The sequence below is a fragment of the Paroedura picta genome, chromosome 3 (genome assembly GCF_049243985.1).
Source record: "Paroedura picta isolate Pp20150507F chromosome 3, Ppicta_v3.0, whole genome shotgun sequence".
Classification (NCBI taxonomy): domain Eukaryota; kingdom Metazoa; phylum Chordata; class Lepidosauria; order Squamata; family Gekkonidae; genus Paroedura; species Paroedura picta.
Window position 1 is genome coordinate 8,342,626 of NC_135371.1, and position 27,915 is coordinate 8,370,540.

Here is a 27,915-nt window from a genome sequence, read left to right on the forward strand (position 1 = left end):
TCTATATGTCTCTCTTTCTGCATGGGGTGACAATATAGCCAGCTCAATCTGTTGCAGTGACAACAATAAGGAGACTCCTGGCACCTTCAATTAACAGATTTATCACGGCATAAGTGTTCATGGAATGCAGCCTTCTTCCTAAAATATCTGATCCGTATCTTCATGGGTGAACACATCCTATATATTCATAAACATGAACGTGTGGATTCAGAAGGGATATGAGAATGCTTTGAACTTTAGAACTCAAATGGACTTTGGAGTCATCCATTAATCACCTGTTCTATTGGATATTGCCATGGAAATAAGATGTTATTTCAGATTGATTCATCTGCTGATGTGTTTCTCGCGTCATGGGGCTCAAAGTGCATTTTCCAACACTTGCTTCCTGGAGAAGTCAAAGGGAGTCTTGGGAGTTTGAGGAGCCAGCTGCCCAGGGGACCTCAGATCTGCTTTTCTTTGACTCTCCAGGGGTACATGAAGAGTGCGAGTGATCTCAAGCAAGGGGGAGACCGTCGTACCTATCCTGTGACTTCGGCATGAGATAAGCAGCAGGTAATTCTTGCATAATAGATAGAGAACCAGGAGATTTCACCTGGAGCCCTTCACCAGTGACTTCCATTGATGTGTCCCTGAAGTTGGGGAGGGTGAAAAGAAGGCAACATCAAGCTAAGAAATGGTGCCTTGAGGGATGAAGGACATGTAAAAGGCAAAATGGAAGAGGAATCACTGCATGGGGAGTTTAGCCAAGGTTATTAACAGGGGACTAATATCCAAAACCATGTCTCATTCACTAAGGCAATTTTGTCTAGCTTCAAATCTTGCATAGAGGGCAGATGATTCGCCTCCTACCTGTGTCATTCACCGTTTCCAAGGGACCTGACTTCTCAAGCATGTGGGAATCTAATTTGTATTAGGACCAAGGCAATGGGGAGGAAACAGATCCAGCTCTCTCCTGCAGGGAAATATCCTCCAGAGTTGTTATTTGCTGTTTTAAAGGTAAAGGTATCCCCTGTGCAAGCACTGGGTCATGTCTGACCCTTGGGGTGACGCCCTCCAGCGTTTTCATGGCAGACTCAATACGGGGTGGTTTGCCAGTGCCTTCCCCAGTCATGACCGTTTACCCCCCAGCAAGCTGGGTACTCATTTTACCGACCTCGGAAGGATGGAAGGCTGAGTCAACCTTGAGCCGGCTGCTGGGATTGAACTCCCAGCCTCATGGGCAGACAGCTTCAGACAGCATTTCTGCCGCTCACCACTCTGCGCCACAGGAGGCTCATTTGCCCTTTTAAGAAGCTCTATACATACAGTAGTTCCCAAACGGGGAAAATAGTACCCCTAGGGCCATTTTGGTTCAGGAAAAGAGCCCCTTCTTCACATGAGTGGTGGTCCGCAGCAAAACTGGTTTTCTAAATGCTTAGAAAAATGAGTTGGCAACTATGGCAGATGGTCAGAAAGTCCGGCTGGGGGAATCTAGACCCAGAAATAAAAAATAAGCATTATCAGCTGCCACCCAGACACCCCCCCCCCCAGATACCTTTGCCAGATGTTTGGAAGCAGTTGTTGGATGGCTCAGTCAGGGTCGCCTGAAACTCAGCCCTTCCAAGATGGAGGTCCTGTGGTTGGTCAGAAAGGAGGCTGCTGCACGGTAGCTTGTCTTCCCACTCTGGCTGGGACGCAGCTTAACATCACTCCCTTGGCTAGAAATTTGGGTGTGATTCTGGATGCCTCCCTTTCAATGGAGGCCCAGGTGTAGCCCGCAGGGCGTTCTTTTCACCTGCCGTCAAGGCTACTAATGCCCTACCTGCCCTCGGACTGTCCAGCCACAGTGATCCATGCAACGGTAACCTCCAGATTAAACTTCTGTAACTCGCTCTACGCAGGCCTACCCTGGTCTTTGACCCGGAAATTACAGCTGGTGCAAAATGCAGCTGCCAGGGTCCTCACCGGTACATCTTGGAGAGCCTATATCCAGCCTGTGCTGAGGCAGCTGCATTGGTTACCAGTTGTTTTATTTATTTATTTATTTATTACATTTCTAGCCCGCCATTCCCAAAAGGCTCATGGCGGGTTACAAAACGTGCATAAAAGCCCATTAAAATTACCCTCTAGAACAGGGGAGTCAAACTGCGGCCCTCCAGATGTCCATGGACTACAATTCCCAGGAGCCCCCTGCCAGCGAATGCTGGCAGGGGCTCCTGGGAATTGTAGTTCATGGACATCTGGAGGGCCGCAGTTTGACTACCCCTGCTCTAGAACAATCCATAAAATCCACAATAATCCATACAAGCATCCAAGATATACTGCAAAAAAACACAAGCAGATCCACCCCCTCCCCCAGATCAGATTCAAGGTCTTGGTATTAACCTTTAAGGCCATGCATGGCTTGGGCCCTGCCTATCTGAGGGACCACTTGTCTCCTTATGCACCCCGCAGGCTTCTTCACTTCATGGGTGCCAATGTGCTTGCAGTCACTGGTCCCAGAGAAGCATGCCTGGCTTTGACCCGGGCCAGGGCTTCCTCAGTCCTGGCCCCGACCTGGTGGAATGAACTCCAGAAGAGCTGAGGGCCCTGACAGAACTGACTCAGTTCCACAGGGCCTGCAAAACAGGGTTCTTCTGCCAGGTCTTTGGTTGAGACTGGGTTTCAGGAACAACCGGGGGTCCTTCTCCAGCCAATGCTATGCCATTCTGCGAACCTAAACCCTGTGATGATTGACTGTAGATGGGGGAGGAATGGGGATTATGCTGCCTCTTGTGTGTGTGTTTATGGTAATAAGGGATCTGTTATTGGTTTTATGGGGGGGAGTTAATCTGTTCTTGTGTAGCCCGCCACAAGTCCACGGAGAGTGGCGGGATATTGGATGGATGGATGGATGGATGGATGGATGGATGGATGGATGGATGGATGGATGGATGGATGGATGGATGGATGGATGGATGGATGGATGGATGGATGGATGGATGGATGGATAAATAAGTGTGATCTGTCATTATCCATGTCATTCTGTGGTACAGTGATTGGCTCGCCTAATGCAAGTCAAACTCTGGGGGAAGCCAATCAGGGGTCCCTCCCACTCTACCACAGGAAAAGAGAGCACCAATCAGTCTACCTACTCCAGGTACAAGCCTCAGGTGACTTGGGAGGCGAGGAGACTTTAACACAGTTCCTTTGAGTTTGCTGAGTCACTTCAGGGCCCTGCAAATGCACACAAACACCCAGAAAGAAAACAAATGAAAAAATTGATCTACCATGAATGAGAATAGGGAAAACCAGAGAAAAAGCAAGAGGGTGAACTGGTTGGGATAGTCAAATCCGCAATAACAGGAGAGACAATCCAAAATGCGGCTGCAGTGTAAAAGATGCCTTTGTTCCTTTGTCAGCTTGAAGATTTGTATGCCACCTCCCCTCAGCCTTCAGGCTTCTGAGGCAGTGGATGACTTACTTGGCATCAACAATAAAAAAAACACAATCTATTTCAAAATAAGTTCAGGGCGGCAACAGTCTGAAATTCAAAGTCTTCTTTCTAGGTCGTTCTTTTGCTTCTCTCTTACAGATCTTACAAGCAGCTTTTCCTGTCAACCAAGCTGCCGAGAATCCGGCCCCCATGGCATCAGCTCACCCGTCTATAGGGATGGAGCTGGAAGTCACGTGCCCCATCTGCATGGACTTCCTGACACATCCCATGGTCCTGGACTGTGGGCACAGCTTCTGCCAGGGCTGCATCACCAGTTACTGTGACAAAAAGAAAGCCCAGGGGGACTTGGAGTGTCCTGTCTGCAAATTCAAGTTCCAGAAAGGAAATTTCCATCCAAACTGGCAGCTGGCAAGCCTAGTAGACAAGATTAAATTGATGCCACTAAGTTCAGGAAAGGGAGATGTTTGTTGGAAACACAAGGAAAAACTCCACCTCTTCTGCCAGGAGGATGCAAAAATGGTGTGTATGCTTTGTGAGCGATCCCCGGAACATCAAGGACACACAGTCCTCCTCCTGGAAAAGGCTGCTCAGCAATATGAGGTAGGAACTCATCGGGATCCTTGCTGTTGGAATCCGTCCATTCTCTGGGGAAGATGCCCACCCCCATGAAGGTTTAGAGAAGGAAGGGAGGGAGGCAATAATAGCCAAAGGATGGATTTTAAAAAGGGTGGAGGGAAGGAAAAGGCAACAGCTCGACTGGGCTTTCTCCACTTTCGTGAAACACTATGGTTTCTTGATGGCCCTGGAAGGGTTTCTTGAATTGGGTGGGAGTTAATTTTTTTTACATATTTTAAAAAATTGTTAAACCTTTATCAGGTGATACATTTATTTATTAATCGTATTTATATACCACTCTCCCCGAAGGCTCAGGGTGGCTTACATGAAACAAAAATAGTAATAACAAGGTGACAACCACAACATTAACCTAATAACAACAATAACATTAAAGAAAGGTGGAAAGTGCAAAGAGCATCAGCTCAACTCATACCAAAGCCCAGTGGGTTGGATGGATTTGTAGAAGTCATCGTAGGCTTGGGGGCCAATGGGAAGTGATGGTTTAGGTTGACCTCAACCAAATGCCTGGCGGAGGAGCTCCCTTTTGCAGGCCGCAAGGAACTTTTCAAGTTCTGTCAGGGCCCTGATCTCCTCTGGGAGCTCATTCCACCAGGTGGGGGCCAGGATGGAGACAGCTCTGGCCCTGGTTGAGGTCAAGCGGGCTTCCTTGGAGCCAGGGACCATCAAGAGGTTGGAAGTGGTGGACCACAAGGCTCTTTGAGGGGTGTAGGCAGAGAGGCGATCGTTTAGGTATACTGGGCCCAGACCACTTGTGGCCTTACTGGTGATAACCAGAACCTTAAGCCTGATCCGGAATTCAACCAGGAGCCAGCGCAGCTGCTGGAGGATGGGCTGGATGTCGGACATAAAGACCCCAACAGGGGTCATAAAGATGCAGGACATAAAGAGCAGGGGTTCGTGGGCTCCATGGTGCTCAGCTACACATTTCTTGGTCCTCCGCAAGTGTTAGTTGAAGGTGGGCGGGGTCAAGTGAGCCTCTTGTCCCACGAGATTTCTGATTGGCCACCGAAGTTCCAACTGATTATGTGCATTAAAATAATGTTGTTTCAGCAGCAGCTGCCACCACAGCATTGCTCTCATCCACTCTCATGCCTCTATCCAGTGTACTTCCTACATTACCACCCTTTCCCCCTGTGTTTGGACTTTCTTTGTGGGTTTGGCTGCGCTTCCCACGGCCAGGCATTTGGGGATTTTACTCACCAACTCGTGTCAGAATTCCGAAGGAGCCCAGAAGCACCCCAAATTTGGGGGCCCCTGATACAGAAGCTCTGAGGACTCGATTGACCCCTCCACACAGAAGCATGCACAAGAACATGCAGAGTAGGGAATGCAACCAAGCACATCATTTCAGCGAACTCTTCCTCTTCTTCTCGGATTTTATAGTTTTCAGACGCATATCTATAGCAAACTTAAAAAAAAACAGACAAACCAGGACGATTTCAGAAGGTTTGTTCATATTTTCGCCCTTCAGGATAAGATCTTCAACTGCCTGGAGACTTTGCGGACTGAGAGGGAGAAAATCCGGGAATATGTAGTGGATGTTCAAGACGAAAGCCGAGAGATGCTGGTAAGCGCCAAAACTGCTGGGGCGTGAACTGGAACTGGGCCTCGTATCTCGGAAAACGGTTTACCAAATGGAGGAAGAGTCCAAAAACCGCAAAATAGTCCCAGTCTGCAGAACGGATATCTGTCACTGAGAATGGCCTGGGCTGTCACAGACAACTGTCATCGAAAGCCATGCTAAGGATCAAACAATATGTTGCATTCCTTTTTTCTTCTTGGGGGGTTTTTCCTTTACATCAGTCACAACCTGGATCAGAAGGCGTAGGAGGGTCTTTCAAAGCATTTATCCCCTCACTTATTTTGAAAGAACCCCGCCCCCCCCCATTGATTTCCGTGATACACACAAACATTGCAGATGCTAAAGCATTGCAGAGGGGCAGTTTTGAAGGGAAAACCCAATAGAAAGTAGGATCAAGTAGGATTAAGATCCCCTCTTCAACCTGCACTGGCCTTGGGCTGCAATTTGGCAGGTAAAGTGATCTTGTAGGAAAAACCCAGATAACTGACCACCACGTTAGCCTCTTGATCAGGCCATGAAAATGTTTGCGTGTGTGTACTTGTTCACTGAGAAGTGTATACTCAAGAATTCTCTGGAGACAACACACCAGTTGCCAAACCATCCCCAGTGTCTCCCACAGTCTTTATCCTTGAGTGCACGTGGAGCGATGTCAACATGCCATTTTTCCTCTGCCAGCCTGCTGAGCATTGGTGGGAAGCACCCACGTGGGGGCGGAGAATCCCCACCTCCAAGGTTAAGCCTATCCCTGCTGGATCCAAGCAGATTACTGATGTGAGGCAAATTAAATTGCTTTAGGATGCTTAGGGCTAATCCTGCGTTGAGCAGGGGGTTGGACTAGATGGCCTGTATGGCCCCTTCCAACTCTGTGATTCTGTGATTCTAAATTCATAACAATGGACCTTCCGACCTTCCTTCCCTCCTTCCCCTCCTTCCTTCCTTCCTTCCTTCCTTCCAGTTTGGGAGCCAGTTTGGTGTAGTGGTTAGGAGTGTGGACTTCTAATTTGGCATGCCGGGTTTGATTCTGCGCTCCCCCACATGCAGCCAGCTGGGTGACCTTGGGCTCACCATGGCACTGATAAAGCTGTTCTGACCGAGCAGTGATATCAGGGCTCTCTCAGCCTCACCCACCCCACAGGGTGTCTGTTGTGGGGAGAGGAATGGGAAGGTGACTGTAAGCCGCTTTGAGCCTCCTTTGGGTAGGGAAAAGCGGCATATAAGAACCAACTCTTCTTCTTTTTCCTTCCTTCCTGTAGAAAAAAACAGAATTAGAGAGGCAAAATAGGATGGCTGAGTTCAAAACCCTACACCAGCTGCTGAAAGAACAAGAAAACGACCTGCTGGCCCAGATCGAAGAGGTGGAGAAGGAGATAGCCAGAAGAAGGGACGACCACCTGGCCAAGCTCTCTGAGGAACTTTCCTCTCTTGAAAGCCTCATCCGGGAGATGGAGGAGACATGTCAGCAGCCGGTGAATGAACTCCTGCGGGTAAGTGCCAAGTGCCTTTTGTTGCATGGCCAATCCATTTATATCTCCGCAATGAAAAGGGCTAGAGGCCTTGTTCTAAGAATGAACACTATAGCATGGTAGCAATGAGCCAGTAGCAGCTGAAAGGTAGCACAGCATGGAAACAGCCATGGACTGACCAACAGAAAGGGGTACTAACCAGTTCCCTATGCACCTAACTATCCAAAAATCCAATCTGCAGTCCTCCAGTTTACCTAGAATCATATAATCATAGAGTTCGAAGGGCCTGTGTAGGGCATATAGACCAACCTCTTGTTCAATGCAGGATTAGCCAAAAGCAGGGGTGGTCAAACTGCGGCCCTCCAGATGTCCATGGACTACAAATGCTGGCAGGGGCTCATGGGAATTGTAGTCCATGGGCATCTGGAGGGCCGCAATTTGACTACCCCTGGCCTAAAGCATCTATGAAATCTTGTCACAGGAAAACTTGTCAAAAGGCAAACAGCATCAATTGAGTTTCCACAATGTAATAAGCCCACCACTCAGTCAAAGAAGGAACTCAGTGTTGGTCTGGCAGGAGCTGTTGAAGACAAGTCCGTGCGGACCTCCCCGAATCAGCAAATTGTCCTTCCAATGTATGCAGATCACCCTCTTTAATATCTGCTCCATTGTCTTCCCAATGAGAGAGGTCAGACTCACTTGGACTAAATTGTTTGAGAAGAAACATACTGAGGAAATGAAAAGGCAGAGAAAGGGAGGATGAGAGGATGAGGAAAGGTGAATGTCCCAAATAAACACATGTTTATGAGGAAAGGTGAATGTCCCAAATTTTCTGTAGAGAAAATTTTTGTTCTGTTACCATGGTCCAGAGCAGCCGCTGAGCTTCCTTTTCTTTCTCTTTCTCCTTGTTCCTTCCAGGATGCCAAAGGAACCTTGCAGAGGTAAGTGGATCCCATTCATTTCCCTTTGTGAGGTCCATTCCGCACGACTTCAAAGTAGCAGAAGGCTTGCAAATTGTAAACGCTACTAATTTGCAGTTCCGCAAGACGTCGCACACAATCTGCCACACTCCTGTAACAGTCCCGCAAAAAGCGATTCGTTATAGCGCTTATAGGGAAATCGGGAATCCTGATTGGGCCCTCTGAGTTTTTATCCTGGACAGGGCCCGCCCTAACTCCTGACCAACAGCCCTTACCCTTTTATTTAATCCGCTCCGCAAGAGCGGTTTAAAGATATGGTTATATCAAGAGCTTCTTGTGGCGCTGGATGGTAAGGCAGCCAACATGCTGTCTGAAGCTCTGACCATGAGGCTGGGAGTTCGATCCCAGCAGCCGGCTCAAGGTTGACTCAGCCTTCCTTCCTTCCGAGGTAATGCCTGGGGAAGGCACTGGCAAACCACCCCGTATTGAGTCTGCCATGAAAACGCTGGAGGGCATCACCCCAAGGGTCAGACATGACTCAGTGCTTGCACAGGGGATAACTTGACCGTTACCTTTTATGGTCATATCACTCAATCAATGTTTTACAAATACAGGTTACAAATATATATATTTATATATATAAATTTAATTAACTCCCACCCATTCAGGAAACCGTTCCAGCACCACCAAAAAACCAGAGGGTTTCACAAAACCTTGGTTGAGAGAGCCTGGCTCGGACTGTTTGGGTTTCCCTGGCTCGACCCTCCTTCCATTAACCGTGTTTCTCTTTAGGTATGAGAAGAAGGAGACCTTTGAGAAACCAGAGGCTTTCCCTTCTGATCTTTTATGGAAGCTCTCGGACAGCTGTGATTATCTCTTTCTGGACAGCGCAATGAAGCAACTCAAAGGCAAGAGGGAATGGCTGCAGGGTTTCCAGGGGGGGACATTCACGTCAGTCGGACCTGCAAGTAGCGGGTGTTGCGTCACTCAAGAATGCCAGCTAAGAAGGCCATTTGAGTTCAGCATAGAGGGAATTATTCTCAAGGGTATTCTCCCGTGGGTTATAATGGGGTTTTGACGGAGTTTTAATGACTGTTGTAACCCGCCACAAGCCTATTAGGAGAGTGGTGGGCAATAAGTCAAATGAATAATAATAATTCTAAAAATCATTTTTGTAACAAGGTGATCTCTAAATACAATGGTTTGATGTTCACTCTCTTTCCCTTTTGCTTCTCCAGACACACTGGCTTGGGCGTTTCCAAAGCGAAGAGGTAAATTTGGTCCTTGGGGGTGCTAAAGTGGCAATTGCACCCCAATATGTAATTCGTGGAAGGTGGGGGGGATTGGTCTCCAGGCTGCGTCGCATGGGCCCTAATCCTTTCTTCAAGGGGCATCCCCCTAAGTCAGGGGTAGCAAATGCTGGCAGGGGCTCATGGGAATTGTAGTCCCTGAACATCTGGAGGACCACAGGTTGACTACCCCTGCCCTAAGTGACCCAATAGGAGTATGACCTCCCACACAGGATGGCCTTGTGTAGGACCCAAGGGGCCCCCTGACAAAGCAGAAGGGACAGCTCACACCAGCTGGGGATACATCCCAGCAATGAAAGCTTCGCTAACAGGGCCATGGGCCCTCTAGTCCCTGTCACTCACTCACTCACAACAGTTCACAGTGGTTTTGACAACGCCCATTGTCCATATCAGGTGATCCAAGTACGATCGCAAATGTTGAAGAGGATCATTTTATGCCCCTTTGGACTTACTGGCCACTAAGGAACACACCTGCCAGGGATCTCCGCTATATGTGGCCTGGGTCCTATCTATCTGGGGGAGCACTTATCTGCTTATGCCCCCCACAGGGCCCTTCGCTCTGCGGGTATGAATGGGCTGGTTGTCAGAGGCCCCCAGGATGTCCACCTGGCCTCGACCAGGGCCTTTTCGGCCTTGGCCCCAGCCTGGTGGAATGAGCTCCCGGAAGAGCTGAGGGCCCTGAGGGAGCTCTCTTGAGTTCCGCAGGGCCTGTAAGACAGAGCTCTTCCACCAGATGTTTGGTTGAAGCCAGTCAGGACAGTGACCGGAGTTTTGATCTGCGGATCACCTCCTATTTCTATCTCTAACTTTAATGATCAAGACCCCCGGGTCATCTTGCTTGAAGTCTTCAGCTAGGCCCACTGGCCGGAAAAGCAAGGCTGGTTGTAGTTGGGTTTAGATTTTAATTCTCCGCCATCTGTTGTTGTTCTTGTATATATTGTTGTACGGGGTTTTATGGGGGTTTTATATTGGGATTTTAATACTTGTGAACGCCACGAGACGACTATCATAGAATCATAGAGTTGGAAGGGGCCATGCAGGCCATCTAGTCATAGAACCATAGAGTTGGAAGGGGCCACACAGGCCATCTAGTCCAACCCCCTGCTCAACGCAGGATCAGCCCAAAGCATCCTAAAGCATCCAAGAAAAGTGTGTATCTAGTGGTGAGTGGCGGGATATAAATAGAAACACAAACAAAGAAAGTGAATGGATCTCCCAGCTGACTCTGCCTCTCTTCTCTCACCTCATTGCTTCCCGACAGCGACGGTGACTCTGGATCCAGCCACGGCTAGTCCCCGTCTCGTCCTGTCCGCAGATCGGAAAAGCATAAGATGGCAAAGTGCAGCTGGAGACTTATTTAAAGATCCACAGAAACACTGCGGCTTTGTGCTGGGCAGAGAGGGATTCATCGGGGGCTGCCATTTCTGGGAAGTCAGCTTGGGAAGTGAGGACAGCTGGGCTGTGGGCGTGGCCAGGAGGCCTGTGATGGGCAGGGTCACTTTGACGCCTGAGGAAGGGATCTGGGCGGTGGGGCGGTGGAAGGGCCAGTATAAGGCTTTCATAAAGGATACCGACTGTCCCCTGACCCTGAGGGGGGAGCCCTATTTGCTCCGAATCTGTTTGAACTACAATGGAGGGAGAGTGGCCTTTCTTGATGCCAAAAGAGCAGCCCTCCTCTATGAGTTCTCCGGAGCCTTCTTTTGTGGCGAGACCCTTTATCCCTTCTTTGCTGTGTATGGTAAAGGATGTCTGGGGGTCTTCCCTTAAGGCATCCCAAATTTCCCTCGTGGGCCCGGCCAGTGTTTGTGAGACCAGGATGGTTAATAAAGAACATTCAACACTTCGTGCCCCAAAGCCTCTTTTCTGGTTCATTAAAAAGCTTCTACAGCAGGGGTAGTCAACCTGTGGTCCTCCAGATGTCCATGGACTACAATTCCCATGAGCCCCTGCCAACATTTGCTAGCTGGGGCTAATGGGAATTGTAGTCCATGGACATCTGGAGGACCACAGGTTGACTACCCCTGCTCTACAGGATCCCAGTCATCAAAACCATGAAAATGGCACCTGTTTCCCCCTTGAGATCCCTTTTCCTTGGCCTGCTACTTCTAAAACGAAAAAACAGGCGGTTCTAAATAAATATCCTAACAGAAAAATAGAGAACCTGTCTCAGGCTATCAAAATCAATTAACAATATATTTATACAATCTCTATTCTAATGATAAATGAAACAACCAGAACAGACTCTAGATTTTGTTCCATTTTCAAAGTAGACCTTTCATCAGTGGTTGCTTCCTCCTGTGATTTTGAAACTTACCCTAGAAGTTTTCAATATTTCAACCAAGTCGGGAGTGGCATCTGGACAAAGCTCTCCCACACCTGCGAGCTGAAGACCGGTATTATATGCATAGAATTTTGATTTCATCTGTAATAAAGGTGCATTATCTGTCAGAGAAGAATGGTATCTGCCCATTAAAATGGCAGAGGGTATCATGTTCAACTGTGTGAATATAATTGCCCTTCTAGACCTAGCGATCGTCAGCAGAGAAAATATATCACTTCCAGGCCTTTTAATTGGAGTGGGAATGCCACTAGTAAAAGTAATGATACTCTAGTGCAGGGGTAGTCAACCTGTGGTCCTCCAGATGTCCATGGACTACAATTCCCATGAGCCCCTGCCAACATTTGCTAGCTGGGGCTAATGGGAATTGTAGTCCATGGACATCTGGAGGACCACAGGTTGACTACCCCTGCTCTACAGGATCCCAGTCATCAAAACCATGAAAATGGCACCTGTTTCCCCCTTGAGATCCCTTTTCCTTGGCCTGCTACTTCTAAAACGAAAAAACAGGCGGTTCTAAATAAATATCCTAACAGAAAAATAGAGAACCTGTCTCAGGCTATCAAAATCAATTAACAATATATTTATACAATCTCTATTCTAATGATAAATGAAACAACCAGAACAGACTCTAGATTTTGTTCCATTTTCAAAGTAGACCTTTCATCAGTGGTTGCTTCCTCCTGTGATTTTGAAACTTACCCTAGAAGTTTTCAATATTTCAACCAAGTCGGGAGTGGCATCTGGACAAAGCTCTCCCACACCTGCGAGCTGAAGACCGGTATTATATGCATAGAATTTTGATTTCATCTGTAATAAAGGTGCATTATCTGTCAGAGAAGAATGGTATCTGCCCATTAAAATGGCAGAGGGTATCATGTTCAACTGTGTGAATATAATTGCCCTTCTAGACCTAGCGATCGTCAGCAGAGAAAATATATCACTTCCAGGCCTTTTAATTGGAGTGGGAATGCCACTAGTAAAAGTAATGATACTCTAGTGCAGGGGTAGTCAAACTGCGGCCCTCCAGATGTCCATGGACTACAGTTCCCAGGAGCCCCCTGCCAGCAAACGCTGGCAGGGGGCTCCTGGGAATTGTAGTCCATGGACATCTGGAGGGCCGCAGTTTGACTACCCCTGCTCTAGTGTATAATCTGGCCAGATTTCCCAAGTGCCATTCACTGTATGAATAATTTCAACATAGGCCCTCCTTGGATTAATCTGATTAACTGGGGGAGGGGGGGGTTATCACTCAAGCAAGCCACCCAATGGTTCTTGCTGACTCTGGGCCTGGTCAGTCCTTCCTCAAAGGCTCAAACAGCCTCAGAGAAAGCCCCCAAGCCCTCCCCTTCCCCCCTTGCCTTGTCCTGAAAGAAACCAAGAAATCTTGTTGTGGCTGCCCAGCAACAGTTACTGAGCTACAGAGCATCCTTTCTGAGGGGGTTATTTCCCCCACCCCCTTTTATATTTCAGATTTCAAACCCAATATTTACTGGTTTTTGGCCAAATCCAATCACAATACAAAACAAGAGAAAACCTTGTGTATTCAAGGATAATCTCAGTCCATGTGAAGATATACAAAAGCATTGATGGGCATTTCAGATTTTCATGCACTAACTTCTCAGTCCCTGGTCCTAAACTCTGGATTTAAATATCCACAGGGGTTGCAAGGCCAGATCTGGTAACTGGAGGGCAGGATTTGGGGAGGAAACATGGAGAGTGTTGAGAAGAACAAGAGCACCTTAGCGTACGAGGGGAATATGCTTTGCAGTCACTCCCTGTCCCTGCTGCAAGAGGTTTAGGATTAGAGAAACTGACACTTCACTGCAGGTATCTCATCCCAATCCCAACTCCCCTCCATGTCTGCTCTAGTCCTCAAATGGGAGAGGTTGGTGAGGATTATAGAAAGTAATTCTCTGCCCCTCACAGAGAACCCTGCAGAGATATTAAAGAAACCCACATCTTTGTGCATTCCTACTTCTTCCCTTACATGAAAACTTGCACCCTAAAACTGGCCCAGCTGGACTCAAAATCTGTAACCCCGGTCTACAGCTTCAAAAGTTAAAATTAATCAAAAGGCATTCAATCTATTTTTTAAACACAACAGAAAAAAGGGGATGGGGCACCAACCACTCAGACCCTGCTCTCTCCCTCCGACCTTCCCGCAAGGAGGAGGCAGAACGATCATCAAGGACAGGGAAGCAGCTCCCAAGAAGAAGCGCCTCCCGCCCGCTTCACGCTCAGGAGAGAGCAGCCCGAATCCTCCTCGTGGCTGGCGAGACCGAACTCTTTCGAAGGAACTTCTCTAGTCGGAAACTATAAAAATGATCCCTGAAAGTATAGTCTTAACCCCTCACTTGCCGTCAGCCACGTCTGCCCTCGCCCCGCTATCTTAACAAGTCACAGCGGGCGGTGTACCAACAATGCCACCACCGCCTCCTCGCACGCAGCCCATATTTCCTAACCGTGCACATAATTTGGGAAAGGGTCGCTTCAAAATGATGCGTTATAACAAAAAAGAGCCAAGGAAACCACAGTCCCGTCAAGCTCCACCCGCGCCTCGTTTGCATACAGCCCCACAGACAGCCAATCGCGTTCTCCCGCGGTTCCTGCCGCCGCCGGCTTTTTCAGGCAGCTGCAAAGGCTGGTTCTTCCGCCAAATATCAAGGGCCTTCGTGTCCGCAGGGGAACTCACTTGACCTGCCAGGGCTCATGGGAATCGTAGTTTATGGACGTCTGGAGATTGTGACCCCCACGCAGAGGGAAACGCTTGTAGAGTTCTGCTTACACAGATACTTGTAGCCCATCCCACCCTGAAGGGCTGTGGTTTCAGTTGGCCTTTGAGAGTTTTCTGCTTGTGAGAGAAATGACTGAAAGCCAAGTCTGAGACCAATACGGCTACTCACTTTATTGTAAGCCACACTGACATAGAAACCCAGCACTTGAAGGGATACCAAAGGTCATCTAGTCCAACCCCTGTACAAAGCTACCCCCTCCCCCAGTGACACCTGCTGTGTGCCCAGAGGAAGGCAAATATGATCCTTCCTTCCTGAAAGCGGACATAGTCAGAGGATTTTCTAAAGGGCGCTTCCATTTGCACCTCAAGGGCTGTTATCCAGCAATCCTTAACCACCCTGGTAGCCCTGCAAATCAATGTATAATCCAGGGCCATGGGATTTTCTCATGTTAATGTGATATTTAGAAAAGCAAATTTTGAACAGGTGGAGACATTTTTTCCAACTCTCATACCGGAAGTTTGTAATTACTGGACCAAAATCAGGGTGCTGCTGGGACTGGGTTTCCGAATGTGCTTATGGGATCCTTTCCTTTGTGAATTGCCTTCTCTGTAGGACCAGAGCCAAAACGGATCTGGCAAAACTCTCACTTGTGGCTGGAGTCTTGTTGAAATTAGGGGTTATTTCTTTGTAGCATCCACACCCTGTTCAATCAATTCCAGAATTTACTTTGGCTCAAATAGCAAAGGGCTCTGTTTTAAAAACCAAACAAACCACAAAGTCCTGACACCAAGTTCTGCTAAAGCCTACATGCAAGATTTCCAGATCATACATTTTGTGCCTCTGGTTTCTAAATCCTACTGAATCCGTAACTATATCTGCCCATTAAAACGGCAGATGGCAGCACCTTCCGCGACTATAATTGCCCTTCCATAATTAGCTATGATCAGCTGAGAAAATATCTCTCTTCCAGGCCTTTTAATTGGAGTGGAAATTCCAACAGTAAAAGCAACATTGCCCTTGTGTCACCCAAGCAAACCCCCCAACTTTCCAGCTTCTGAAAGTTAAACTAAGCAAAAGATATTCAATCTACTTTTTAAGCACAGCAGGAAAATAAGGGGATGGGACAACAACCACTCAGACCCTGCTCTCTCCCTCCGACCTCCCCGTAAGGAGGAGGCAGAACGATCATCAAGGACAAGGAAGCAGCTTCCAAGAAGAAGCGCCTCCCGCCCGCTTCACGCTCAGGAGAAAGCAGCCCGAATCCTCCTCGTGGCTGGCGAGACCGAACTCTTTCGAAGGAACTTCTCTAGTCGGAAACTATAGAAATGATCCCTGAAAGTATAGTCTTAATCCTTCACCTGCCGTCAGCCACGTCTGCACTCGCCCCGCTACCTTATCAAGTCACAGTGGGCGATCTACCAACAATGCCATCACCGTCTCCTCGCACGCAGCCCATATTTCCTAACCGTGCACATAATTTGGGAAAGGATCGCTTCAAAATGATGCGTTATAACAAAAAAAGAGCCAAGGAAACTACCGTCCCGTCAAGCTCCCCCCGCGCTTCGTTTGCATACAGCCCAACAGGTAGCCAATCGCCTTCCCCCGCGGTTCCCGCCGCTACCTGCGCTTTCAGGCTGGCGCAACGTTGCTTCTTCCGCCAGGATTAAGGGTGTTCTTATCGGCAGGGGAACGCACGTGACCTGACAGGGGTTCGTGGGAATTGTAGTTTAAGGGCATCTGGTGACCTTCAGTTTGGCTACGCCTGCCATATGAGTTGGAGGCTACTGAGAGAGCTCAGGCAGGGCTGCTTTGGGACAAGACCTCTGAGAGAGAACTGTCCCTCAGCTGGCTGCATGTGGAGGCACAGGGAATCAACCCTGACTCGTCAGATTCGGAACCCTGCTGGTGTGAACCACTATGCCAAGCTGGTTGTAACTGAATTGCTTAAAATAACTGAATTGCTTAAAATAAATACCCCCGCGTGCCAGCAAAAAACTAACGTTCAGAACAATATCCCCCCCCCATTTAGATTTCCTGTGGCCACTCCACTGACACCAGCAACACTTAGTCGTCTCCCCCCCCCCCGCCCCGTTTCTCCACTTGCCTCTGCTCTATATTGGCCAAGCAAGCATTCACTGTGGGGGAGAGAGCAGAATACACTCAAGCAAGCCTGGTCAGTCCTCCCTCAGAGGCCCAAACAGCCTTGGAGAAAGCCCCCAAGCCCCCCCCCCTTCTCCCTTTGCCTTGCCCTGAAAGAAACCAAGGCCTGCATCTTGTTGTGGCTGCCCAGCAACAGTTACTGAGCTACAGAGCATCCTTTCTGAGGGGGTTATTCCCCCCCCTTTTTATATATATGATAGAATGATATATATATATATGATAGGATGATAGAATGCACTTCGCTGCCCCCAAAGAGAACTTTGCAACGAGATAAATAAAGTATTTGCTGGCGTATAAGACTACTTTCCCCCCCTGAAAAACATGCCTCCAAGTGGGGGGGGGGGGTCATCCTATACGCCGGGTGCACTTCAGGTGGGATAGACATAGCTGCCCACAGTGGCCCATAGTACTGTACTGTAATGTAACAAACTCTATATTTTGAGTGGAAATGTCTTATACGCCCAGTCATCTTATACACCGGCAAATAGGGTACATCTTTATGTACGCCTACTTCTTTCCTTACATGAACACGTGCACCCTGACTAACCGTCCATAGACCATGTAGAAGACTGTCCTGCTCTACAGCTTTTGAAAGTTAAAATAATCAAAATAAAAAAATTCAAAATCTACTCTTTTGACACAGCATAAAAAAAAAGGAGATGGGGCACCAACCACTCAGACCCTGCTCTCTCCCTCCAACCTCCCCGCAAGGAGAAGGCAGAACGATCATCAAGGACAAAGAAGCAGCTTCTAAGAAGAAGCGCCTCCCGCCCGCTTCACGCTCAGGAGAGAGCAGCCCGAATCCTCCTCGTGGCTGGCGAGACCGAACTCTTTCGAAGGAACTTCTCTAGTCAGAAACTATAGAAATGATCCCTGAAAGTATAGTCTTAATCCTTCACTTGCCGTCAGCCACGTCTGCCCTCGCCCCGCTGCCTCTTCAAGTCACAGTGGGCGATCTTTCAACAATGCTAGCATCCCGTCCTCGCAGGCAGCCCATATCTCCCATCCATACACATAAACTGGGAAAGGATCGCTTCAAAACGATGCGTTAAAACCATAAAGGATCCAAGGAAACCGAAGTCCCGTCAAGTTCCACCCGCGCCTCGTTTGCATACAGCCGCTCAAGCAGCCAATCGCTTTCTCCCGCGGTTCCCGCCGCCGCCTGCGCTTTCAGGCCGGCGCATCGCCGCTTCTTCGGCCAAAGATGAAGGGAATTGGCTGACCTGCCAGGGCTCATGGGAATTGTAGTTTATGAGCATCCGGCGACCTTCGCTACGGCAAGCTGGTTGTACTGAGGAGAAACAAATTGCCTTGAGACTTCATTGAAAGTGTTCAGAATTAAAATTTACTTTTCATATATACCCAAAAAAAAAAAAAGCCACACAAAAATCAACGAGATAACCGAAAATTTTAAAATAAATACCCGCCCCCACACCCAGCCCCATTTTGCTGGACAGTCATCCTTGGTCATTTTTCTACCCATTTCTCCACTCGACTCTCCTGTTCGTTGCCCAAAGCAAGCATTCACTGACTGGACCAGGGGTAGTCAAACTGCAGCCCTCCAGATGTCCATGGACTACAATTCCCATGAGCCCCTGCCAGCGTTTGCTGGCAGGGGCTCATGGGAATTGTAGCCCATGGACATCTGGAGGGCTGCAGTTTGACTACCCCTGGACTGGACTGTGGGGGAGAGAGCAGAACACAATGAGCATGTAGCATTGATTTAAAAAAAATTAAATATGTAGCTGTTCACAATGGTTGTCTCCAGGTCAGATTGGCCCGGGGATCCTGGAGGATATTTGATTGCCTTCCTCTGGGCACCCAGCAGGGGTCACTGGGGGAGGGGGGGTAGCATTGTGCAGGGGTTGGACTAGATGAACCTAGGTATCCCTTCAAGTGCTGGGATTCTATGTCAGTGAGGCTTACATTCAAGTGGGTAGCCGTATTGGACTCCGACTTGGCTTTCAGTCATTTCTCTCACAAGCAGAAAACTCTCAATGGCCAACTGAAACCACAGCCCTTCAGGGTGGGATGGGCTACAAGTATCTGTGTAAGCAGAACTCTACAAGCGTTTCCCTCTGCACAGAATGACAATCTAGCCAGCTCAGTCTGCAGCACTTAGACCAAATAAAGAGACTTCTGGCACCTTAAGTTAACATTATGGCATATTCATGGCATGTAATCTTCTTCCTAAAATTTCTGATCCGCATTTTCACTGTCGCACATGTCCTATACATTCGTATGTAAGAACATGTGGAGCCAGAAATATATGAAATGCAAGAATTGATGGACTTTAGAATTCAAATGGACTTTGGAGTCATATATTAATCACCTGTTCTACTGGGTATCGTCTTGGAAATAAGATGTTATTTTGGATTGATTCATCTGCTGATGTGTTTCTTGCGTCCTGGGGATCAAAGTGCATTCTCCAACGCTTGTTTCCTGGAGAAGCGAAGGGCAACCACTAGCATAGGAATGTGGGATGTCATTTATCAAACACTCAAATCGGCTTTCTTCTGACACTCCAGGGACGGATGACGGGTGAGTGAGATCTCAAGCAAACGGGAGACTGTTCTCCCCTTCCAGTGATTTTGGCATGAGGCAACCAGCAGGTCATTCTTGCATAGCGCTTGAGTAGCCACCCTGGTTGGTTGTTAAAGAACAAGGAGATTCAGCTTCTACTGGCCAGGGGAGGGGAGAAGAAAGAAGCATTCAGTTAAGATTTTTGGTGGGGGGATCACTTGGGCATGAAATTGGGGTCAGTGGGGGTGAGCAGGTGGTCGTGAGTGTCCTACATTGTGCAGGGGGTTGGACTAGATGATCCTGGAGGTCCTTTCCAACTCTATGATTCTACATGATGCCATGATGGATGAAGGAGGCATCAAAGGCAAACTGGAAGTCAGACGAAAGGCACTTGCTACCTGAAGCACAGGGCAAGAGTGAGATCAGTGTAGGGGGAGTACAACCTAGGAGGGATTATGAACAGGGGACCTGTGAAGATGGTAATATCCAAAGCTGTGTTTCGCTAGCCCCTCTTTGTCTATCTTCGGGTGTTGCGTGGCAAGCTGTCTATTTGCCACCCACCTTTTCCATTCATTGTTTCCAAGGGACTTCATATCTCAAGCCTGAAGGAACCTAATTTAGTTTGGAATCACGGGAGAAAAAGCAGGTCCAGCTCTTCCCTGCAAGGAAATATCCTCCAGAGGTGTCATTTGCCCTGTTGGAGAACTCTGTAGTCCCCAATTATTGAGGAAACTTACCATATTTTGGTTCAGGAAAAGAGTCCTTTCTCCTGAATGGTGGTCCTGAGCCAAATTGGTGCTCCACATTTTTGGGAAACGTGTTTGCAGATGCAGACGTATGGCAGTGGGTCTGAAAGTCAGGTTGGAGGCATCTAGACAAATATGGTTTTGTTTCTGATTTAGCCCTAAGCCACTGGACACCTCTGGTTGGAAATTATTTCCATGAATAAATGCCCTTTATGAGTGCATGTTTTTTTTTTGTATGTTTGTTTTTGCAGGGGTGGTGGTTTCTTGTAGTGATTCTGTGAAATGGGAGCTTTGTCTGACATTGTGTCTCCATCTCCAACCCCTACCTCCCAATCTCTTGTGTTTTCTGATTTTCAGTTGTGGAATGTGCTGGCATTTCTGTGTCCCCTTGTGGGAAGTTCGCCCTGATGGCATGTGTTTTAATTATATATCTGTTTGTGGTGGTGTTAGACCGCTCTCTAAGACAACGATCCTCCTTGGAGTCGCCTCTTGTATAGCATGGGTAGGCATCAGTGGATTTCGGCAGGAAGTGGAGGCTGGCTTACCGAAGATTCCCAGGCCTCCTCACGTGGTCTTTGGAACCTTCAGCATGTTGTCAGAAATACGCGCAGTCCTTTATTAAGTCAGAAATATTTATCTCTTTGTTTGTTTATTATATTTATACACCGCCCTCCCCGAAGGCTCAGGACGGTTTACAGGGAACAGGAAAGGATACAGATAACATATGGTAATAGGTGTTAACAGTAATAACATGATCACATTAGAAAATTATTATTATTATCATCATCATCATCATCATCATCATCATCATTCGATTTATTCCCCGCCACTCCCTTGCGGCTCGTGGCAGGTTACAACATCCTAAAGCCCCATTAAAATCCATTAAAACCGCGACTACAATTCGTGGAATTGCAAGAGCCTCAGCTCAACTCTTACTGAGACCCAGCGGGTTGGGCAGATTCGTAGCATTCATAGTAGGATGGGGGGGGGGCTTGGGGACCAATTGGAAGCAATGGTTTGGGTCGACCTCAACCAAATGCCTGGCGGAGGAGATGCTTTCTTTATGAATAATTTGCAACATTCCAACACGTTGGCGGCTGTTTACACATATAAACATTTTTTTTTCAGACTAATGATACAGTGTTTAGAGGTGGAACCATTAACAGTTCAAAATCTCTGCATATTTAATAACAGGACCAACAAAAAAGTTCCATCTATTTCAAAATGAATTCAACATGACAATAATGTAGAGTGCCAGCCCTTCACTTTAGTTCATTCCCTTTCTGCTTCTTTCTTACAGATTTTACAAGCTGCCTTTCTTGTCATCCAACCCATTCAGAATCTAGCCCCCATGGCCTCGGCTTCACTCTCCACACAAATGGAGACGGACATCAGGTGCCCCATCTGCCTGGCGTGCCTGAAACACCCCATGGTCCTGGGCTGTGGGCACAGCTTCTGCCAGGGCTGCATCACTGACTACTGTGAAAAATGGGAACCATTGGGGGACTTGGAGTGTCCTTTGTGCAAACTTGAGTTCCAGAAAGGGGACATCCAACCAAACTGGCAGCTGGCAAAACTAGTAGAAAAAATTAAACTGACGCCACTAAGTTCAAGAAAAGAACACCTTTGTCGGAAACACAAGCTAAAACTCCACCTCTTCTGCAAAGAGGATGAAAAAATGGTGTGTATTCTTTGTGAACGAGCCCCAGAGCACGAAGGACACACAGTGCTGCTCCTGGAAGAGGTTACTCAGCAATACAAGGTAGGAACTCACCTGGATCTTTGCTGGTGGGCTCTGTCCATTCTCTGGGGGGTGAAGTACTTTCAATACAGCAGGAAAGGAGCTCTCTCTTTAGGGCTATACTTGTAACTGTAAGGATGGAAAGGATGTTGAGAGGAGACAGGATTGCTCTCTTCAGGTATCTGAAAGTTGAACACTTGAAGGAGGTCAGGGAGAATTTCCTGTTGGCAGCAGAGGGCAGGACCTGCAGTAAATGGGTTTAAACTAGGTGGAGAATGGTACCCGCTTGGTATCGGGGGGTGGGGTCACAGTCAGAGTAGTTCAGCAGTGGAAGGGGCTGCCGAAAGAGGTGGTGAGCTTCCTGTCACTGGTAGTCTTCAAGCAGAGAATCGTCATGGATCCTTTAGGATCATCATGGATCCTTTAGGCTGATCCTGCATTGTGCGGGGGGGTTGGACTAGATGGCCTGTACGGCCCCTTCCAACTATATGATTTTATGATTCTAAGGTGACAAGCGAACAAGCACTTTTTAAGGAGAGTTCCCCTGTGGGCCACTCTGGGATCATCAGAGAATAGGAACGATAAAAACCAACACATCAGAGGGAAGGGAGGCACTTGAATGAGAAGGGTAGAACAGCAATTATTACCTCTTTTGGCAAAGGGAGGAAGCATGGTCTAGCCCCGTCTCATCAGGCCTTGGACGCTAAGCATGTTCTGTACTCAAATGGAAGACTTTGCAGGGGAAGGCAATGGCAAATTGCCTCTGCTTCTCACTTCCCTTGAAAGCTCCCTGCTGGGGTTATGAACGTAACAAGATTCCTCCTGGATCAGACCAATGGTCCCTCTAGTCCAGCATCCTGCCTCGTGCAATGGCCAACCAGTTCCTCCAGGGGTCCAACCACAGGCCCAGCCACAGGAGCCTTCCCCTGATGCGGCCTCATAGCACTGGTATTTAGAAGTTTATTGCCTCTGAACATAATCTTTTTCACCATTTCTTTCTGTTATTCTTTCCTTCAGGATAAGTTTATCAATTGCCTGGAGACCCTGAGGATTGAGAAGAAAAACATTCTGGTATACATAGAAGATGCTAAAAATAAAAGCCATGACATGCTTGTAAGTGGCCAAATTACTGGGAAGTGAACAAGAACTGTGGCTAATATTTGGGGGGAAGTACACCAAATGCAGAAAGAGTCCAAAACCACAAGGTTATCCCAGCCCTCAGAACGGATATGTTACTGAGGACGATTTCGTGTCTCATAGAAAATAGTAATCAAAAGTCATTCTTAGAACCAAGCAACATGTCATATTCCTTTTTGTCCCCCAGAGATTTTATTTTCCTTTTATGATAGCCACAAAAGCTGCACTCTGGATCAGAAGACAGAGGAGAAAGAATCTTCTAAAGCATTCAACACCTTTTTGGGTGGGCCCAAAAAATTATGCCCACCCATGGATTTCCATGATATACAGGGGAATTATACATGATGTGGTTACCAGTTGAATACCAGATCAGGCTTACGTTTCTGGTAATCACCTTCAAGACCATATGTGGTCTGGGCCCTGAGAACCATCCTCAATGTTTTTTGTTGCCATCACCTTTTGTGAAGTGACGTCAGCAGGCAATTTTTTCGCCGGCCAACCAGCTGACCAGTGGTGGGCAGCACCCACTGGTAGTCAAAGAATCCCTGCCTCCAATGGGGGGTTTGTTAAGGGCTACCTTTACCTCATTCTGGGTTTCTACCAAATATTGGTGTGATCTCTGGGAAAAATCAGGAAGTGTCCTTGACTCTCTGAGACTCAGTCATATTCCTGACATTGATTAGTTGGTTTCTTCCTTTTTGTAGAAAAGAATGGAATCAGAGAGACAAAAGACAGCGGATGAGTTCAGAATCCTACACCAGTTGCTGCATGAACAAGAAAAACACCTGCTGGCCCACATAGAAGAGGTGGAGAAGGAGGTAGCTAGAGAAAGGGATGAGCACCTGGCCAGGCTCCTTGAAGAACTTTCCTCTCTTGAAAGCTTCATCCAAGAGATGGAGGAGAAGCATCAGCAGCCAGAGAGTGAACTGCTGCAGGTAAGACTCTGGTAGAAAATGTTCAAGATCATCCTCAACTGGAGACTGTGTGCAGTCCTATCCATATAAAAGCAGGGCTACACTCTATGAAGTCCTTGAAGGCTGATAGGCTTGAAGTGTTTCCTTACACTCAGCTAAGAACATAAGAGGCCATATTGGATCAGGTCAACATTGTGGCCAAAACCCCGGTGCCGCCAGGAAGTCCACCAGCAGAGATGGACCTCTGTCCCGTGTGTTTACGTGCTTGAACCATGTAGTTTGATAAGAAATGTACTGAGGACATGAAAAGGCTGAAAAGGAGACAGATGGAGGATGAGGAAACATGAATGGTCCAAATAAATTCACTGCACAGTAGTTTCTTATCCTAACGTCATCCACTGCAGCCACTGAGTTCCCTTTTCTTTCTCTTTCTTCCTTCCAGGATGTCAGAAGCACCTTGCAGAGGTAAGTAGATCCCATTCATTTCCCTTCATCATTTTGGGAAGGGTCTGGATGGCAAAGGATTAGAAAACCTGTGTCATCATGGCAAACATTTTGAGCTCTTGGAATTGGAGTGGAGCCTGGAGAAGGAGAGTATTGCTGATGCTGTGATGTCACTTCCAGGTGAGTACACTTTTCTAGGAATTTGCCTATCTCTATGGTAACAATCAAATTCCTACAAATGACAGAAGTGACTATGTTTGCAATCTCACTCCCCCCCCCCAATCTTGGCTCAGTTGTCCAAGTGTGGGGAATGGCGTCTGGGGAGTGGAAGTTAGAACAGTTTGATAAGGGGTTGGACCTGGCTCCATGTGAGAGCATCAGGACTCCACCTGCATTTCTCCCCAAAGGGACCTGGAATGGCTTACACAAAAGTAAAAAAAAATCTGCACCACAGAAACTAGACAACCCCAAAAAAACCCACAAGAAATCTGAGTTGTTCCATATCTGTGAAGCTGAACATTGCAGGTCCCAGGCTGAGACTAGAATCCCTTGCCCTCCCAAGGGGTCATGTGAGGAGGAGACACCAGGGATGTCTGGAAAGCCTTCTCAGTTGTGGCACCAACATCATATCTCCTTCCCAGGGAAATTCATCCTTCATTACAGGCACCTGCCTGTGAAGAACTTGGTTGAACTGTTTGGTGTTCCTTTACCTCTGCTCCCTTCTGTATTTCTTTTCTTGCCTGGGGCTTAGCTATGCTTTCAAGCTGCTCATTGTCTTAGTACTGTATGGTTTTTCCAGTTTTGTTCTGTTGCTCTGTCAGGAATTCGGGTTTGGACAAATGATCCATTAACAGTGTTCCTTTTTAGGTACGAGAAAAAGGAGACGTTTCAGAATCGAGAGGCTTTTTCTTCTGAGCTGAATTCGAAGCTCTGGGACTGTTGTTATAACCCCTTTCTGGAAAGTGCCATGAAACAAATCAAAGGTAAGAGGGAATGGCTGCAGGGATTCCAAAAAGGACATTTACATCGGTCCAGAAAGGCCAGTGGTAGGTTCTGGAACTCTGATGGGAAAAGCAGTTTTAGTTCAACACTGAAAGAATTGTTCTGAAATCTGGTCTTGTAATCTCAGCTCAGAAACAAATGTTCTATGAAGTTTTTTTTTTAATCCACTTTTTGATCTGCATACAGTAACAAAGTATTTAGGAGGAAGATTGGGATATAAGCCTCCAAAAGGACATTAATGATCCAAGTTTGATTTGGAATTTGGCTCATGAGCCGCCTTGGACTCTGGAACTGCCTTTTTAGGTTCCCACCGATCCCTACCACCAGTTCCTCACATAAAGTTGTGCTGAAGCAAAGGGCTAGCTTCCTAGACCAGAAATTCTGTTTCTTTGTTTTCTAAATCCTACAGAAGCCATAACTGAACAGAAGCCACAAAATCACATTAGCAGAATATAAATTTAGCTATTTGAAAGCGGAGATGGAAAGAGGTTCCCTAATTTCACAGATTTATTCCTGCATTGATACTTTGGGGGATCGGCATTCTTGTTGCAAGATATCCTATAAATACAATGGTTTGATGTTTAATCTCTGTTTCTTTTGCTTCTCCAGACACTCTGGCTTGTCCGCTTCTTAAGCAAAGAGGTAAATTTTGAAGACTGATGGAAAATAAAAATTGACAAGGAGGGAAACTTGTCAGGAGGTTTTCTGTTTCATTGATGTCCCAAGAGTTCCATCCCATGAACATAAAAATTATAAATGGATTAGTTATTAATACTGGGAAAGAGAAAGGAGGAAAGAATAACTGATTTTAAAGTCTTCTGATTGAAATCATAAGTGCTCCTGAATCAATTAAAAAAAATAAAAGAAATTGCCAATTTGGAAGAGAAAGGGCGGCCGGAGGTGGGGGGTGGGTGGGAAAGAGCTGAAAGAGGGCAGCCCTAGTGAGCGCACACACACCACACTGTGTGAAGCAGGTGAAGACTGGGAGAAGGGAAGAGGCAGCTGGAGACAAACACAGGCTGACCTTTAACTCCTTCTGATATGTTTAGTGCATTACTTAAGGGGGCTGGTAAAGCAGGAAAAATGCTTCTACAGCATAAATGTTGAGATAACATGATGGCACTGCTCAAATTGAATCGCCAGAAGTGAAAGGGGCTGCTCCTGCTGGAAACCAACCAATCAGCAGAGAGTTCTGTACAACAAAATTAATGTAGGCATGGAGGGGGTGGGGGGGGAGAAAATCCAAAAGAGGCAATGCATCTGCACCTAAAAGAGAATGCGATGGGCCCACATTTCTCCAATGAAGTACAGAAAATCTACTCTCAAATTTGCCAAGGAATAAGTAGTATGACTCCAGAGTCAATCCTGAGGAAGGCACATTGCGGGGGGTAGGGGGAGCAATCAATATCAGAGTTGAGATCAAGGTCAGGTGCAGATTGCTTTTTTTTTTTTTTTAACCGAGCCGAATGAGCTTCAAAAGCTCAGCGCAAATAAAACCAAAGCCTGGGCGATTAGGCTTGCCCTGGGGTTCAGCTCACGTAGAGAGCAAAATTAAAGAGAGCAAAATAAAACAAAACAAGTGATTGCTTTAAAACGGGACTGTTCTACGGTGGGTTTCCCCAAGCAGATGTTGGAGCTTATATGTTGTTGGAAGTGAATGGATCTCCCAGCTGATTTTGCCTCTCTCCTGACACCTCATTTCTTCCCGACAGCAACGGTGACTCTGGATCCAGCCTCAGCTAGTTCCCGCCTCGTCCTGTCTCCGGATCGGAAAAGCATAAGATGGCAAAGTACAGCTCTAGACTTATTTAAAGATCCACAGAAACACTACGGCTTTGTGCTGGGCCGCGAGGGATTTGCGGCAGGCTGCCATTTCTGGGAAGTCCTTGTGGGAAGTGCGGACGGGTGGGCTGTGGGCGTGGCCAGAAAGTCTGTGAAGGGCAGGGTCACCTTGACTCCTGAGGAAGGGATCTGGGCTGTGGGGCGGTGGAAGGGCCAATACAAGGCTTTCATAAAGGGCACTGATCCTTCCCTGACCCTGAGGGGGGAACTCCGGAAAATCCGGATCTGTCTGAACTACGATCATAGGCAAGTGGCCTTCTTCAGTACTTACAGAGCAGCCCTCCTCTACGAGTTCTCTGAAATCCGCTTCTCTGGCGAGACCCTCCTGCCCTTCTTTGCCGTGTATGGGGATGCCAGCCTGTGGCTCCATTTTTAACGCAGTGAAATCTCCCTCACAGGCCCTGCTGGCGTTTGTGAGTCCGAGAAGATTAATAAAGAATATCCAACATATCTTGCCAAAGAATAGCAAGAGCTGTAAAGAATGGGCGGTATAAAAATCCAAATGACCTGGACCATCGCTTCCAATTGGCCCTCAGGCTCCCCCCCCCCCGCCTCCTATTATGACCGCCACTAATCTGCCTAACGCACTGGGTCCCAGTAAGAGTTGAGCTGAGAGGCTCCTTTGCAGTTCTATCTTATTATTACTGCCGTTCTCATGTTGGAGTTATTATTGCTGTATTGTTATTGTTGTTGTCACATGTGTTTCCTTATGTTATATGTGCCTGTTTCTTGTTCCCTGTAAACCACCCTGAGCCTTCGGGGGAGGGCGGTATAAAAATATAAATAAAAATAAATAAATAAATAATAAAATAATAATAATAAATAATAAATAAAAAGCCCCTTTTCTAGTTAGATTTTTAAAAAACACAATTGCATAGGCTCCCTGTCACCAAAACTAGCTGTAATATCGCATTGGTCAGACTGCCCCTGCAGTTCCAGAGGCTTCGCTTCAAAAAGGATGTGGACAGAATGGACAGGGGACAGAAGAAAGCGAGGAGGATAAT

At 47.3% G+C, this 27,915-nt stretch overlaps 2 protein-coding genes, 1 long non-coding RNA gene and 3 other non-coding genes across 6 annotated transcripts; 2 read left to right on the forward strand and 4 right to left on the reverse strand.

The window, feature by feature from the left end:
* The first annotated feature begins 369 nt into the window (after positions 1-369).
* On the forward strand, positions 370-11,167 carry LOC143834334 (tripartite motif-containing protein 10-like). Its single transcript, XM_077331065.1, has 8 exons — positions 370-552; positions 3,554-4,015; positions 5,523-5,618; positions 6,887-7,117; positions 8,015-8,037; positions 8,809-8,924; positions 9,255-9,287; positions 10,588-11,167. The coding sequence occupies exons 2-8, from the start codon at positions 3,605-3,607 to the stop codon at positions 11,091-11,093; spliced, it is 1,416 nt and encodes a 471-aa protein (XP_077187180.1). The 5' UTR covers positions 370-552; positions 3,554-3,604; the 3' UTR covers positions 11,094-11,167.
* Positions 7,483-14,381, reverse strand: LOC143834449 (uncharacterized). Its single transcript, XR_013229782.1, has 4 exons — positions 13,795-14,381; positions 12,367-12,474; positions 11,641-11,748; positions 7,483-8,167 (listed from the first exon to the last, which is right to left on the reverse strand). It is a non-coding gene; the product is annotated as an uncharacterized LOC143834449 (long non-coding RNA).
* LOC143834585 (small nucleolar RNA U3) lies at positions 13,793-14,011 on the reverse strand. Its single transcript, XR_013229843.1, has one exon. It is a non-coding gene; the product is annotated as a small nucleolar RNA U3 (small nucleolar RNA).
* Positions 14,382-15,531: 1,150 nt separating the features above from the next.
* Positions 15,532-15,750, reverse strand: LOC143834584 (small nucleolar RNA U3). The gene has a single exon (XR_013229842.1). It is a non-coding gene; the product is annotated as a small nucleolar RNA U3 (small nucleolar RNA).
* A 1,482-nt stretch (positions 15,751-17,232) lies between these two features.
* On the reverse strand, positions 17,233-17,451 carry LOC143834583 (small nucleolar RNA U3). The gene has a single exon (XR_013229841.1). It is a non-coding gene; the product is annotated as a small nucleolar RNA U3 (small nucleolar RNA).
* Positions 17,452-18,967: 1,516 nt separating this feature from the next.
* LOC143834335 (tripartite motif-containing protein 10-like) lies at positions 18,968-27,743 on the forward strand. Its single transcript, XM_077331068.1, has 8 exons — positions 18,968-19,103; positions 21,132-21,593; positions 22,590-22,685; positions 23,414-23,644; positions 24,066-24,088; positions 24,935-25,050; positions 25,679-25,711; positions 26,782-27,743. Exons 2-8 carry the CDS (start codon positions 21,183-21,185, stop codon positions 27,285-27,287), a joined length of 1,416 nt encoding a protein of 471 aa, XP_077187183.1. The 5' UTR covers positions 18,968-19,103; positions 21,132-21,182; the 3' UTR covers positions 27,288-27,743.
* The last annotated feature ends 172 nt before the right edge of the window (positions 27,744-27,915 follow it).

Bases quoted from the DNA above. Each gene is read 5' to 3' on its own strand.
- LOC143834334 (XM_077331065.1), top strand. From the start codon at position 3,605: ATGGCATCAGCTCACCCGTCTATAGGGATGGAGCTGGAAGTCACGTGC. The intron at 5,619-6,886 runs GTAAGCGCCAAA...TCCTTCCTGTAG, and splicing joins ACGAAAGCCGAGAGATGCTG to AAAAAAACAGAATTAGAGAG. The intron at 8,038-8,808 runs GTAAGTGGATCC...GTTTCTCTTTAG, and splicing joins GCCAAAGGAACCTTGCAGAG to GTATGAGAAGAAGGAGACCT.
- LOC143834335 (XM_077331068.1), top strand. From the start codon at position 21,183: ATGGCCTCGGCTTCACTCTCCACACAAATGGAGACGGACATCAGGTGC. The intron at 23,645-24,065 runs GTAAGACTCTGG...TCTTCCTTCCAG, and splicing joins CAGAGAGTGAACTGCTGCAG to GATGTCAGAAGCACCTTGCA. The intron at 25,712-26,781 runs GTAAATTTTGAA...TCTTCCCGACAG, and splicing joins TCCGCTTCTTAAGCAAAGAG to CAACGGTGACTCTGGATCCA.